The sequence below is a fragment of the Camelina sativa genome, chromosome 11, assembly GCF_000633955.1.
Source record: "Camelina sativa cultivar DH55 chromosome 11, Cs, whole genome shotgun sequence".
NCBI lineage: Eukaryota > Viridiplantae > Streptophyta > Magnoliopsida > Brassicales > Brassicaceae > Camelina > Camelina sativa.
The window spans coordinates 25,022,754-25,037,321 of NC_025695.1; the positions used below are offsets into that span (position 1 = coordinate 25,022,754).

At 34.6% G+C, this 14,568-nt stretch overlaps 2 protein-coding genes, 1 long non-coding RNA gene and 1 pseudogene across 8 annotated transcripts; all 4 read left to right on the top strand.

Annotated features, from left to right (window-relative positions):
• On the top strand, positions 250–1,839 carry LOC104728308 (annotated as a pseudogene).
• Positions 2,762–4,645, top strand: LOC104724191 (F-box/LRR-repeat protein At5g38396-like). The gene is made up of 3 exons (XM_019233230.1): positions 2,762–3,764; positions 3,864–4,004; positions 4,094–4,645. The coding sequence occupies exons 1-3, from the start codon at positions 2,769–2,771 to the stop codon at positions 4,391–4,393; spliced, it is 1,437 nt and encodes a 478-aa protein (XP_019088775.1). The 5' UTR covers positions 2,762–2,768; the 3' UTR covers positions 4,394–4,645.
• Positions 5,866–8,686, top strand: LOC104724193. Of its 6 annotated transcripts, none has more exons than XR_757573.2 (7): positions 5,866–6,137; positions 6,245–6,332; positions 6,421–6,610; positions 7,084–7,247; positions 7,383–7,437; positions 7,538–7,722; positions 8,139–8,686. It is a non-coding gene; the product is annotated as an uncharacterized LOC104724193 (long non-coding RNA). The 6 variants fall into 6 exon arrangements; XR_757572.2 differs by having other exon boundaries at positions 7,084–7,237; XR_757568.2 differs by having other exon boundaries at positions 5,870–6,137; positions 7,549–7,722.
• Positions 10,253–10,761, top strand: LOC104724194 (the record flags this gene model as incomplete). The annotated part of the gene is made up of 1 exon (XM_010442642.2): positions 10,253–10,761. A coding segment is annotated over one exon (462 nt), but the record flags the coding sequence as incomplete, so codon positions are not given.

Below are 14,568 nucleotides of genomic sequence, written 5' to 3' on the forward strand. Positions count from 1 at the left end.
CCCCCCCAAAAAACAAAAAAAATTAGGGCTTGGATTAAGCTTTTGAAACAAGGTAGGTTTCGTGGTTTACTCCTTTTCCTTTTTTTTTTAGGGTTCCTTAGTCCATAAAATTCTTGTTTGCGTTGTGAGCTTTAAGTTTCCTTTATGAAAGTTCATGTTCATGTTATTGATCAGTTTCACGTGTTTCTTTTGGATTTTTCATGAATTGAAAGATCTGTTTTGTAGTGCGAACTGTTTGGTGCAGAGAAAATGGATCTCTTAAACGACCTACCAGAAGATATTCTTTGTCATATATTGTCATTCCTTACCATAAAGGAGGCTGCTTTGACATCTGTTCTCTCCAAGAGATGGCGAAATCTGTTTGCATTTGTGCCTAATCTTCACATTGATGACTGTGATTTTCGACTGAGCTTCATGGAATTTGTGGATAGAGTATTGGCATTGCAGGGTAATTCTCCCATTAAGAAATTCTACCTCGAGGGTATGGGCGTTATTGATGTAGATCATGTGAATCGTTGGATACAGAATGTGATGGTCCGTGGTGTTTCGGAGATTGTTCTGTCGATCTTTGATGATATAGAATCAGCAGATTGTTATCCTATGTTTCCAAAAGTTTTCCAGAACAAGAAACTAGTTAAGCTAACATTAAGTTATGGATTTGATATTTGTTTGGTGGATGGGAGCATTTGCTTACCAACGCTCAAAACTCTCGTTCTTGACTTAGTTTCGGTATCTGTTGATAAGTTTGATATTCTTCTTCATGCTTTGCCTGGGCTTGAGGAATTAGTCCTAGATGATATAGACTGGAAAGATTTGGATGATTTGGATGTTAATGTGACTCTATCAAGCGCTAGCCTCAAGAATTTAACAATAAAGTACTGCGGTAGTTCAGTTACTTATTCATCTGATACACCTAGCCTTGTGTACTTCTGTTACTCTAGTTTTGCCGCAGAAGATTATTCCGTAGCTAAAATGGAAAACTTGTTTGAGGCTCGAATAAGCTTTTGGGTACTCGGACAACATATTTGGCGAGCAAGATGTTATCACCCGATTTTCAAATTTGGGGAACCTTATGAATGGCATTCGAAATGTTCGGTGTCTAGTTCTGTCTCGTGATACTCTTGAGGTCAGTCTTCTTCTTCTTTAATATATTGTGATATTTTTCTTTCAGAAAAAAAAGAAGACCAACACTTCGTCTGAATTCATGGAGCATGGCTTGTCTTGTTATCAGGTGCTTTCTGTATGCTGTGGATCATTGCCAGTGTTAAACAACCTCAAATTATTAACTATTACGAGCAACGATAATCGAGGATGGCAAGCAATGCCAGCTCTTCTAAGGAACTGTCCGCATTTAGAAACTCTAGTCCTTGAAGTATATATATATATATATATATAAACAACTCATTTGCCAAACACATGTACAAGATAGAGTTCATACTTTGACTCCTGTATTGTCTCCTTAATGTTTTCAGGGATATATATATATATATATATATATATATATATATATATATATATAAATGCGGGGATGCTTGTGACTGCGTTTCTCGAGAGGAAAAGGGTCGTTCACTCACATCTTGTCCAATAAAAGTTTTAGGGATTAAAGGGTTTCATGGAACAACCAAAGAGATCCACATGATCAAACATTTCTTGGACTATTTTCCGTGTTTGAAGGAGATAAAGATCTGTATGGAAGAGAATGGTCCTATACAGTTCAGAGTCCCTGAAGTGTCTGAAGGTATTGCGGAGATGATGATGGAACACTATAATAATATGGCATCGGGTTGCAATGTCCAGCTCCTTGTGAGTGGTAACTTGTATATGAAGTGGACTCCATAATGAAGCCTAAGTTGCTTATATTTCTGCCAAAGTTCCCATGGAATTTGATTTTGGTTTATTTTTTGTTTCATTGGCTTGAAAACTGTTTCAAACCAAGGCGATCGGCAAACGTCATTTATTTTGCCCTTAATTTGTTTGAGTTGTTCTTTGTTGCCCTTACTTACCCGTACGTTTGTGTGAGAGTGACAACTCTGCGGCCAGGCAAGGGCAGTGGTGGATTTAATGCCATCATACTGGAATTTGGACTACATTCACAAGCCAATCTTTCAAGTGTACATCAACAAAGAGTTTTAACCAACATCACACAAACATGAAGACGAAAATCAAACTTATAATCACACTAAACTCTGAGTCAAGACTCAAGAACGAGAGTTTTAACCAACATCGGTTAGAATATATGTTCCCATCGGTAAAAATATCAATTGAACTCTTTTTCGTTTGTTTTAGGATTTAACGTAGACAAGAGTCTCCAAAGATATCAAGTGATCTAGATACTGAAATCCATGTCTAAAAAAAAAAATAGTACAAAAGACAACAGGCACAAGAGCCACAACAGCGGTGGTAAGCAAAGTATTTGGGTATTCGGCCGACATTAGGCCCGCTTGATCCCTCTATTTTCGTAGCCCAAAATTCAAAGCAATCTCGGTTTACAAAAAAAAAAACCGGTAATTTAAAAAAGTAGGATAAAACCGAACCAAGACTACTTCAATTTGAAACCCTAGATGTCCTTTTCCTTCTCTGCAATTGCATTGCCGAAACTGAAAGGCTGAAAGTTTTGGGTCTCTCTCTTCTCACTAAAAACCCTAAAATTTGGGTCTTGGATTAAGCTTCTGCAACAGTTTTTGCAAGGTAGGTATCAAAGTCTATTTTGCTTTCTATTTGCTTGTTAACTTAGGGTTTCTCTCTGTTTGGTTTCGTGCAGAGAAAAAATGGATCCTTTTAGCAATCTACCAGACGAGATTCTTTGTCATACCTTGTCTTTCCTTACCACAAAGGAGGCTGCTTTGACATCTGTTCTCTCCAAGAGATGGCGCAATCTTATTGCGTTCGTCCCTAATCTTCACATTGATAACTCTGTCTTTCTCAATCCCCAAGAGGGTAAGCATAAAAGTTACGAAATCCAACAGAGTTTCATGGATTTTGTTGATAGAGTATTGGCATTGCAACGTAATTCTCCCATTAAGAAAGCCTCCCTCAAGTGTCTAAGTATGCTTGATTCTGATTCACACCGAGTCGATGATTGGATAAGCAACGTGTTGGCGCGCGGTGTTTGTGAACTTGATCTGTTAATCTATTTGTGTATGGATGAATACGTTCTGTTGTCTTCAAAATGTTTCGAGAGTAGGAATCTAGTTAAGCTGAAGTTGGATAGTCTTTGTATTGGTGTTCAACCGGATACGATCAGTTCAGCTCCTGTTGGTTGGTTGGTTGGAGGGATAGTCTTATTACCAATGCTTAAAACTCTCGTGGTTAAGTCAGTTGGGTTTTATGTCGATGAGTTTTTTCTTAGAGCTTTGCCTGCGCTTGAGGAATTGGTCATGGATGATGTGTTCTGGTTGTGGAGCGTTACGGATGTCATCGTGTCAAATGCAAACCTCAAGAAACTAACAGTAAATTCTAACCATTATACAGGGACTATTTCGTTTGATACACCTAGTCTTGTTTACTTCTGTTACTCTGATTATGTTGCTAAAGACTACCCTGTAGTTAACATGGAAAACTTAGTTGAGGCTAGAATCTCCCTTTTGGTAACTGAAGATCAAATCAAGCGAGCAAGAGCGCCGAATGATTATTTGTTAGATGAAGGTGATGACAATGTTGTTCTCCGATTTGAAAATGTGGGGAAGCTTATGAATGGCATACGAAATGTTCAGTATCTGGAATTATCTCCTGTGACTCTTGAGATCAGTTATCTTCTTTTTTCTGTTCTGTTTTGTTCGTCACCATTTTTAACGAGGTAGTGAAGGTCTTGTCTTGAAACATGTAATGGTGAAATGTCTAATTGTGGGTTGTCTTGTGTTTAGGTGCTTTCCTTCTGCTGTGATTCGATGCCACTGTTCAACAACCTGAAATCGTTAACTATTAAGAGTGACGAAAATCATACATGGCAAGCAATGCCAGTTCTTATAAGGAACTGTCCACATTTAGAAACTCTAGTCCTTGAGGTATAAAAAACAACTCATTTGCCAGACATGTACAAAGATAGAGTTTAAACTTTGAATAGAATCTCTGATAGTCTGGTTTATGTTTTCAGGGTCTCTTTCACCATGTCGCAGATAATTGCGGGGATGCTTGTGACTGCGTTTCTCGTAAGGAAAAGGGTCGTTCACTCACATCTTGTCCAGTAAAGGTTTTAGAGATTAAAGGGTTTCAAGGAACAGAGAAAGAGATGCACATGGTGAAGCATCTCTTGAACTATTTTCTGTTTTTGATGGAGATCAAGATCTATATGAATGTTGATATAAAGGGCAGAGACCTGGAAGCTATCGTGGAGGATATGAAACTCTACAACAAGAATTGCAATGTGCAGTTCCTGGTAAATGGGGACCTGTAGAAGGAGTGGACGGCACAATGAAGTCTTTGAAGAACAAAAGTTGCTCATAGTTTTGCCAAATCCCCCTTGGAATTTGGCAACCTTTGGTTTGATTTTATTTTAATTGGTTTGAGAACATTTTCAAACCAAACAGACGCAACCCAAACCAATTTCAAAACCTGTTGTTTTCTTCTTCCTCTTTTCAGATGTTTGGAGTCGTTTACTATTGAGGCTTGTCTTATTTTATTTTCATTCCCTAGCAATTTGCTCTTAGCTCTTTGTTGCCATGCTTCCTAGAAGTAGCAAACGTTAACTTAAGCTTACTAAGGTGGAAAACAAACTCTTCTAGTCGTTTGAATTACCTAGCCATGTTTACTTCTGTTACTCTGAGTTTGCTGCTAAAGAATACCCTTTAGTTAAAATGGAGAAGTTATTTGAGGCTAGGATCAGCCTTTTGGTAACTGAAGATCAAATCGAGCGAGCTAGCTAGAGCGGCAAATAACGATTTGGTGGAGGATGATATGTTGTTCTCCGATTAGTAAATGTGGGGAACCTTATGAAAGGCATGCGAAATGTTCGGTGTCTGAACTTGTCTGCGAATACTCTCGAGGTCAGTCGTAATATCCTTATTCAAATTGTCTCGAGGAATAAAAGAAGGAATACCAGGACGGTCTTGTTTAGTTAGTCCCATTTTTAGAGATTAAAGGGTTCCAAGGAACATCAAAAGAGATGCACATGATAAAACATTTCGTGGACTATTTTCCATGTTTAATGGAGATAATGACCTTCTATAAGGGAGAGAATTATCCTTTACAGCTCAGAGTCCCTGAAATGTCTGAAGTTATTGTGGATATGATGGACACTACAACAAGTAATTGAGCGGTTACTTGTATAAGAAGTGTACAGCACAATGAAGTCTCTCGAGAACAAACTTGCTTATAGTTTTGCCAAAGTCCCCTAGGAATATAACCTCGGTTCGACTTTGTTTAATTGGCTTAAAAACTAATTCAAACCAAACAAATTGATAACCATAGCTATTTTCTTTTCGAATGTTTTCAGTCATTTGTTATTTGATCCCTTGTATACTTTTTTAGTTCGCCAGCAATTTGCTTCGAGTTATTCATTGACAATGATGTCTTTATTACAAATGACAAAAGTTTACCGTATGATATTGTTCAGGCTACCAACTGTTGAGTGATTTAATTAAGCCTGAAACCGATTTTTAATATTGGTTCTTTGGCATATATAGACATAGTGTTTAGTGTTGTGTCTTAGCCCAAAATCAAGGGATGTAATACTTCCTAAGTACGTCACAATAGTAGAGCTGGATTATGAACGACTTGACAAGCACTGTTTGAGGCTTAAAACACATTATTATGAAATGATAGATCAATTTCAGCAAGCAAGAGCAGCAATGTGTTTGCTTGTACCCTTTTTCGTCTTTTGTTTACTCTTGTGATATTTTTCTGTTGGTTTATTAGAGAAAATCATATATATAATAGCAGAGTTTTCTCTCATCTCAGAGCATCCATATCAGCAAAAATTAACAAATTCGTTGGACTTTATACAAACCCAAATAATATATTTTTTTAAAGTTCCATTGATAGAATCCCAAATATAAGTTTTAAAAATCAACATAAGTCCATTTGAATAGAAATAGCTGGAGAAAAATGTTGTAGTCGTCTACCACATCATCTCTTCGGGAACCGTCTGATTCACGATTCGGCTTCTCTGGAATTTTTCTTCGTCAAGGTCCCATGGCTGGGTAAGTCCTTATACCTTTATATTTCGGTCTGGATTTTGGCTTGGTAATGTTCTTTTTCGTTGAGTCTCAAACCCTAACTATGATTCCTCGTGATTGCAATTTTGTAGTAGAAAACAAAAGTTTTAATTTTTTTCGAAGTTCAGCACCAAACGGTTTTAATTTGAACCACGCTCTGGATCCGCTGTATCTCCTGAGGTTGCTTTTTCAATATTAATACTCTACACTTTCTAATTGTTCTTTGAAACTGTTGTGCTTTATCTTTGGATTTTTAATTTCATTACAGGATGTTTTTATTGCCTCGGCTGGTTCCTGGAAGCTTGCCGGATTTGTGCTTTATCTTTGGATTTTTAATTTAATTGCAGAATGTTTTTATTACCTCGGCTGGTTCCTGGAAGCTTGTCGGATTTGGTATACTATTTCGGAAGCACATGATGGGAATTTGGATAACATGCAATCGTTTCACTAATATGTGGGTACGTAATACTCATTATCAATTACTAAATTGAGGAACAATGTTTTTGCATCTAGATGAATTTAGTTTATGAGATTGAATTCTTATTCAGAGATATCTTGATTTGTCATTTCCTTGATCTAATTCTCATGAGCATGGTTAAGAACACTCTTTGTGTATTGACTTTTTTTTGTTCCCTTTTACGCCTTTGTGTACTTTTGTTATCAAACTGTACATTTGGATGCACAAATTGATTTTTACAATGTAAAGATGGTAATGCTAATTTGATAGACACATTGTCTTTAGCACATTTTTAGTGTATGCATTCTGGTAGACATAATGTCTTATCTTTCAGGATTTAGTTTTGGTTTTTTTGTGACCATGTCTTCTTTAACATACATTTGGTAATGGCATTGTGTTGATATCATCTCTCTGATCATTCTGCGTTGTCTATAATGTTTGGAACTACTGTCTTGACAAATGGCTGTTCATTAGTGATGTATGTAGACGATCATGGCTACTCGATAGCAACCGCATGGTAACCAAAATAATGAGTGCATCGGTTGGTTCCGACCCTCGCCAAGTTGTGTGGAAAAGAAATCCTACAAGACATTGTCCAAACTCTCGACCCGTCATTGACAACAATGATGTATGGTTTGGTTATTTCTATAATCATGTATCTGATTTAATATAAGCCCAAATATAATTTTTAAGTCCAATTGAAATAAGCCCATGTAAAAAAGAGAAAAAAGGTTATCCCTTCCACTCACCTCCCGTTTGTTTTTGTTTATCAGTCGTTGTCTGAATTCGGAACTTGAATCATCAACAGTCATCAAGCGTTATACACAAGTAAGATTCTTAAATTCAAGTATTCATTTCTATTCTTAATTGCCCACTATTGAAACTGAAATTGGAATAAATCATTATCACTCCACCTTATGTCGATTAGCCTTTCTATAGGACTACTATAAATCCTATCAAACCACCTACAAACACGAATTCATCCTTTCACCATGACTCAAAAAAGCTGAAACTTTATATTATGGATTACTTCTTGGTCGTTCCTCCCAACAAGTTGTTGGTCGTCTACTTCGTTTTTGGGATAGTAATCGTCTCGGATCATCACTTCAGTAGGTAAACCATCATATTCGTCTTAGATTTTAATTTTGTTGGTTGGATTTATGTTCATTTTCTTCGTTTTCAGTTTATTTGTTTGGAACTTTTTGGTTATAGTAAGATCATTTCAGTTTGGTTTCTGTTTTGGTCTGATAGTGGTTCTGGTTTTGTTTGAATCATGTTGTTTGTGTCCCTCTATTTTTTCCAAAACTTGACCAGTTATTTTAATTTTGTTGGTTTGATTTATGTTCATATTCTTCGTTTTCAGTTTATATATTTGTTTTGAACTTCTTGGTTATATGAAAATCAGTTCAGTTTGATTTATGTTTAGGTCCGACTTTGGTTGTGGTTTGGTTTGAATCATGCTTTTGTGTCTGTCTCCGTTTTCTAACCCGTACCAGTTGGTTTGTTTTTTTCTTTTATTTGATCTGTAGAACGACAGCTCAGCAACATGGCATCAAGATCAACAACCCATAATCAATAAGGATAATGAATTTATGGGGACAAACCGTCTTTTTCTCAATGATAACCTGTTTTCATGTATTTGTAATCTTCTTACATGTGTTTTATGTTCTTAGTAGCTAAATGATCCTTTTCTCTCTTCAGTGCTCAGTAATCCGTGCTTTCATCCCATCAGCCTATGCCTTTCAATTCTGTAATCTTCAATGTTGGAGTATTTGAAGTTGGTCGATGCACAAGGCTGTGCAAGATCATTCGTTTTCTTACTACGACGACAATGGCTGAATTGCCAATACATCGGGTAGATTACATTTGAAGAAATGGTTTATTTGCTTCAACGCCTACTGCTACTCCACCAGAATCATACTGTCAAACGACTACCGCTACGTGGAGAAGAAAAATATGGTGATCATCACTTTGAAGCTAGAATTGTGTTTGTGGCCTCTGTTTTTAACTTATACTCTGTTTTGTTTGTTATTCATACACGTTTATTTTCCAAATAAATTTCACAATTTTAATAAAATAAACAAATGAATATTAGTGATGTTTAATCATACATGCTTCGAGTTTCTTTAATATATAAATTCCAAATTTTAACATACATGCTTCGAGTTCATAAAGTTTTTTTTCCCTTCATTGCATCCTTAGGACGAAAATAAAACATAAAACACAAGCTCCTAAAACATAAACACAATCAACATAACATAACTTATCTTCTCCTAAAAACTTTTGTTTTCTCGGATGGGTTTCATCAGTATATGATCTAACATTCAGTATCTAAGGAGTAAGTACTATTAAATTACACTCATTGAATATATTAATAATAAATAGAGAAAATAACAGCAAGGAATAAAGAAGTCCAAAAACCAAATGTAACCAACAAAAATGAAGGACTCCAAACGACTATGACCAAATATAAATAAACAGAAATTGTAATACAAAGAGCAACAAAAAACAAAAATAACAAGCCAACAACAAAAAAAAAAGACAACCAAAAACTATCACCTCATATGAAACTATCAGCTCTACTATGTAAAGATTCAATAAAATCATCGTCACCATCCGAAGGCCAAATACCGATCCAAACCACATCATCATACACATCCCTTACACTCTAAACGGTGGAAGCTCTACAATACCAACCTTGAGAAGGAACCTGCACTATCTTCTCTCATATCATGAAATAGTAACAAGGAAAAACAAAACAAAGAGGTAGGTCTACTCTTGTATATATTTACAGTTACAAATTACACCTTTCATGCAAATTCCAAAAGATAGTGCAGATCTAGAGAACTCAAAAGATGACCAACACCATATGAAGAAAATGAAAGGAAAAACAAAACAAAATAGACTTAGAAATATACATTAGCGTTAGTGTCAATTAAGCACATGTGCTAAAGGTGCAAAAACAGTAAGTCCAAAAAAAAAAAACATGTTAATTTAAATAATTTCATAAAACAGTATATATGTATGTCTTTTTTAATCAATGATATACCATCCCGTCTACATAAAATTTAAGCCAGATCTGATTAGTATACAACTCCGCGCGTGCGCGGATTCTCGTCCCTAGTATAAAAAAGAAAGGAAAAGCCATGAAATAAGAGAGTCCACGTCAATCGATCGAAAAAGTGTTACGTTGGTAAATGCATTAATGCATGGATGTCCACGTACCCTAAAAGAAAAGCACATATAATACAAATACACAATAGAAACGCTCGAGCACCATTACGTAATGCTGGATTTACTCTTGACGAAATTTTATTTTTCTTTTATATAACCCATATATATACTTCACACGTTAATCACCTTTTCATCTTTAGCTTTTCTTTTATCTTTCCCTACTTTTGTGTAAATCGAATCTTGTTCTTTTGAAAAATTGTGTTCGATTCTTTGCTCTTACGATTACAGTTTCTGGAACTCTTTTGACAGAGAAAAGAAATATATCAAAGCCGTCGGAAACTCATACGTGTGTAACAAGTCTATCTATGTTGACACATTTTTAATACACGTTTTATATATGGGAGATATTAAGTCTTATCCTATTTTTTCGAGTTATAAAACACCCACCGTTTATGTAAAAAATGTGTGAACGCACGTGGATTCTATGAAGAGAGCTCGTGTAAGTTCGGTGTATGAAGGTAAAGAGAGGAATAGATCAAGAAAGGGAGAGGAAACTCGAAGGGATCAATCAAAACATGCGAGGATGACCGCGAAAGCTCGAATGAGTGTTAATAAAGAGAGCATGAAATCTCTGCTGCCCAAACACAAGAAATCGTTGGTGATTATGAAGTCGATGAGAAAGAAGGAAGAGACACAAAAATATCAAAATAAAGTTATAGTTAGTGTTGTAGAAAAGGAAAAGGAGGAGAAAGACAAAGGTGCGACGGAGATTATGGAGGAAGAGATGGAAATGACTAATTCAAAGTTGGTTGAGGATTGGCCGAAGATGTTAACATATGAGGAGGAGTGGACATGGTTTGCGTTTGCGTTTGGGTGGGGATGGTGGCGGCGTTATGACGCCGTGATGAGCGGTGAGAGTTGGTTTAATTAAATTATAAAGATTATGTGTTGGTGAAATTATACATAGATAATAGTTGATAGGAGTTTTGAAGATCTAAAAAGCTAAGCTAAGATATTGAAAACTTAATTTATATCAACCGAAATCACAATGTATCTTTAGAGACTTCAGTTTGGTCTATGCTCTATATACAGTTCTTATGATAGTTTTTTAGATCAAGAAGGGTTTGAACTAGTAGTCCTAAAAGAGAAGAACAAACCACGGTTCAATTTCCCTTAGGAGAGGTTAATTAAAACTCGCTCTTATCAAAAACAATAATAATATTTTTTGGGTATTCTTCTTGTTGTTTAATTTGGCGTTGAATAAATTTTTAATATATAAGTTGAGTTTATTAACTACATGCAGTATTTGTTTTACAGTCAATTTGATTCTACTAATAAAATATTTCATATGTCGCCAAAAAGCAAAAATTAAATTCTTTCATAACACCATTATAGGAATAAATATAGTTCATCATGAAGGTTAATTAACCAATTATAAATGAGACCTTAAATTATCCTATATGATGAACTCTCGACATCCCATCATTTTAAAGAGAATAAAAAATAGAGTATATTGCATATATAACGTCTTTATCATGTTTACTATTAAAACCTTCGAATAACCACTTTACTCAATGTTGAAAACAATCAAAGCATTGTGAAAAATCCCTTATTGAAATTCTTTTCTCCACCAGATATGTGAAAAAATAAAATGTTAGAAATTACGCATAAATAGAGTATTAATAAAGGGAATATTGTATATATACTAGACTACATTGATATGATCGTCAATATTTTGTTTTAGAGATATGTAAGTTAGATAGTGGGAATTTATTTTAATCTATCATGCTCACTAAATTCCTTGAGAACGAATTTCACATAATAAACCCATTATATCCACCTAAAATCTGTTTTAGTTCATCAAAGTTCCAAAAACTTACACTTATTTTAATTGATTTTCAGTTAGGAAGTCATAAAGCTTAATAATAGTTTACTGAACATCATTAGCAATAGAACTCTTATTTTTCGTATTTTATTTCTTCATTTTATTGAAGGTTCAAATTTATTAAAATTTTAAACCTATTTTGTGCTCATATTTTGACCTTTTTTTTCATTTTTTTTTTTCACTAGGCACTTTGATACCTCAAAGCAAGCTCCATGCTAACGTAATATTTTTTTGCAATCGAATTGGTGTGAGTGACATCTTTAGTCGTGTTAGTGATTGGAATTAGTGTCTGAATCTTTAGGTTCTTATTGGATGTCATGGTTCAAACTCGAGTTTTTAATGGCATTATCGATGTGAATTATGCAATTAATCATTGGTTGATTTCTTAAATTTACTAGACTATGGAGGCTCGTGGCAGCAGGATCTAGCTTAGTATATTCTTTGTTGAGTCGAGGTTCCCAAGGTGCACCCATCAACATACTCTCTAGTGCTTTTGTTTTGTTGTTGTACAAGAATTTTTGTATTTGGTAAGTGATTATATTGTAAATTGTACTCCTAGAATTTGTAATTAATCCAATAGTTTCCTGAGTTGTCAGATCTAGTCATACCAAGCCGCGAACACATAAAGACAAGAAGTATGCTCTGGAAGCTGGAATTGGATAAATATGAAAAGGATTTACGAAGGCTAATTCGACTGCTTCCACATTGCTATATGTGCTCACATGTAAGATCAATTTGTAGTTATTTTTTTGTTTTCTCTCCAATCTTTTCGGTAAGTTGTGCATTTCTATGTCGCTAACAACCCAGGACTTATATTATATTAGTTCTTTCTTTTTTTTGGCAACTAAACACTTATATTCTCAAAAATTAAAATTTAACAATAAATAATAATACTCTTTTCTAATCTCTATTTGTTATTCCTTGGACTCTACTTCTGTCGCAACTCCATAATTATGTTAGAAAATGTTTTAAATACTGTAGATAAACAAACAATAAATTAGAAGTTTTGAACAACTATGGTCAACCATTAAATTTGAATATTTTTTTATGGCAGAACATTTAATTTGGTTTAAGTGCCAAACAATTAAACTATTTTGATTGCCAAATAAATTTTCAATTTGGGTTGCTTATGAACTATAATATGCTTTATTTGTAAAGCCTTTTCTACTTGATTTTTAATCTTTATAAAAATGGATTGAAATAAAATGGTATCAAATGAGGAAACCTCAATTTATTTTGGAAAATTTTGACAAAAACAAATTTTATTTACCAACTTATGAAAAAACCTGTATGAGAAAATTTGTTTAAAATATATATTTTGTATATCATATACAAAATTTATGTGACATTTACAGTTTTGTCCCTATATTAACTAGAATAATATTTATCTCTAAAACTGTTATGTAACTACTACATATACTATATAATAGTGTAAGACAAGAGAAACAAGGAGGAATATAAGAGAAGAGAGGAATGTGAATAATGAAGTTTATTATGTTTGTTTCTCTTACTCTCATACATACACCACCAAGGCACTAACACTTCTTCCTATTTATAGTGAAGTAAACAAAACATGATTCACCTACTCATTAGTTTTGATAATGACAAGTAGAAAGATGTAAATAAAAAATGTTAACACTTCAAAGATTATGTAACACTACATGGACAAGTGTAATGTCATGTGTTTGTGATGGAATAATCACACTTGTGTTTCACAATACTCCCCCTTGATTATCCATCACCATTGACGAGTTACGTACTACTTCATTAAAAACATTTTCACGGAAAAACCCATTGGGATAAAAACCATCACAAGGAAAAAAGAGTATAATAACGTAATCTCTCTCTCAAAAAGATATGTGTAATATTTTTTCACAAATCTTGTAGATGACGCATTCCGATACTATGAATATGCTTTTTGAATGTGATAGTCGGAAGCTCTTTTGTGAATAGATCTGCTGCATTGTCACTTAAGCGGATGTACTGAACATCAACTTCCTTGTTCCTCTCAAGTTCTTGAGTGTAGGAGAAGAATCTTGGAGGAATCTGTTTTGTTTTGTCGGTCTTGATATAACCTTATTTAATTTGGGCGACACATGCAGAGTTATCTTCGTACAATCTTGTTGGTTCCACTCTCATATCTATTCCACTTTCTTCTTGTATATGTTTAGTCATAGATCTAAGCCATACACATTCTTTGCATGCTTCATGAAGGGCAATTACTTCTGCGTAATTTGAGAAAGTGGCAACCAATGTTTGTTTCTATGAGCGCCACGAGATTGCAGTCCCTCCAATTGTGAAAACGTATCCAGTTTCGGATCGAGATTAATGTGGATCCGATAAATATCCTGCATCTGCAAAACCAACTAGACCAAAAACGAAGTTTCTAGGATAATATAATCCCAAATCAATCGTTCCCTGAAGGTAACGAAGAATATGTTTTATCTCATTCCAATGCATGGGGGTAGGGGATGAGTTATATCTTCCAAGTAGATTAGTAGCAAATGAAATATCTGATCGAGTGCAATTTGCAAGGTACATGAGTCCACCGATAGCACTCATATAAGATACTTCGGGACCAAGAATTTTCTCGCTATCGTCACAAGGTCTGAATGGATCATTTTCAACATTCAGAGATCTATTGACCATTGGATTACTTAAAGGAATCACTTTGTCCATATTAAAGCGCTTTAAAATATTTTTCGTATAATTTGATTGATGCACAAATATTCCATCTTGGAACTGTTCTATTTGGAGCCAAAACAAAATTTAGTCTTTCCAAGATCTTTCAATTCAAATTCTTCTTTCATATGAGTTCTTACATCATCAATCTTCTTTCGAGTTCCAATTATATTTAAATCATCAACATATACAGCAGTGATCCCAAATCCCGATGGAGA

What these genes read in the sequence shown, in the direction of transcription:
- LOC104724191 (XM_019233230.1), top strand. Translation starts at nt 2,769, where the DNA reads ATGGATCCTTTTAGCAATCTACCAGACGAGATTCTTTGTCATACCTTG. An exon ending in TCAGTTATCTTCTTTTTTCT is followed by an intron (nt 3,765 to 3,863) that starts GTTCTGTTTTGT and finishes TCTTGTGTTTAG; the next exon opens with GTGCTTTCCTTCTGCTGTGA. An exon ending in TAGAAACTCTAGTCCTTGAG is followed by an intron (nt 4,005 to 4,093) that starts GTATAAAAAACA and finishes TTATGTTTTCAG; the next exon opens with GGTCTCTTTCACCATGTCGC.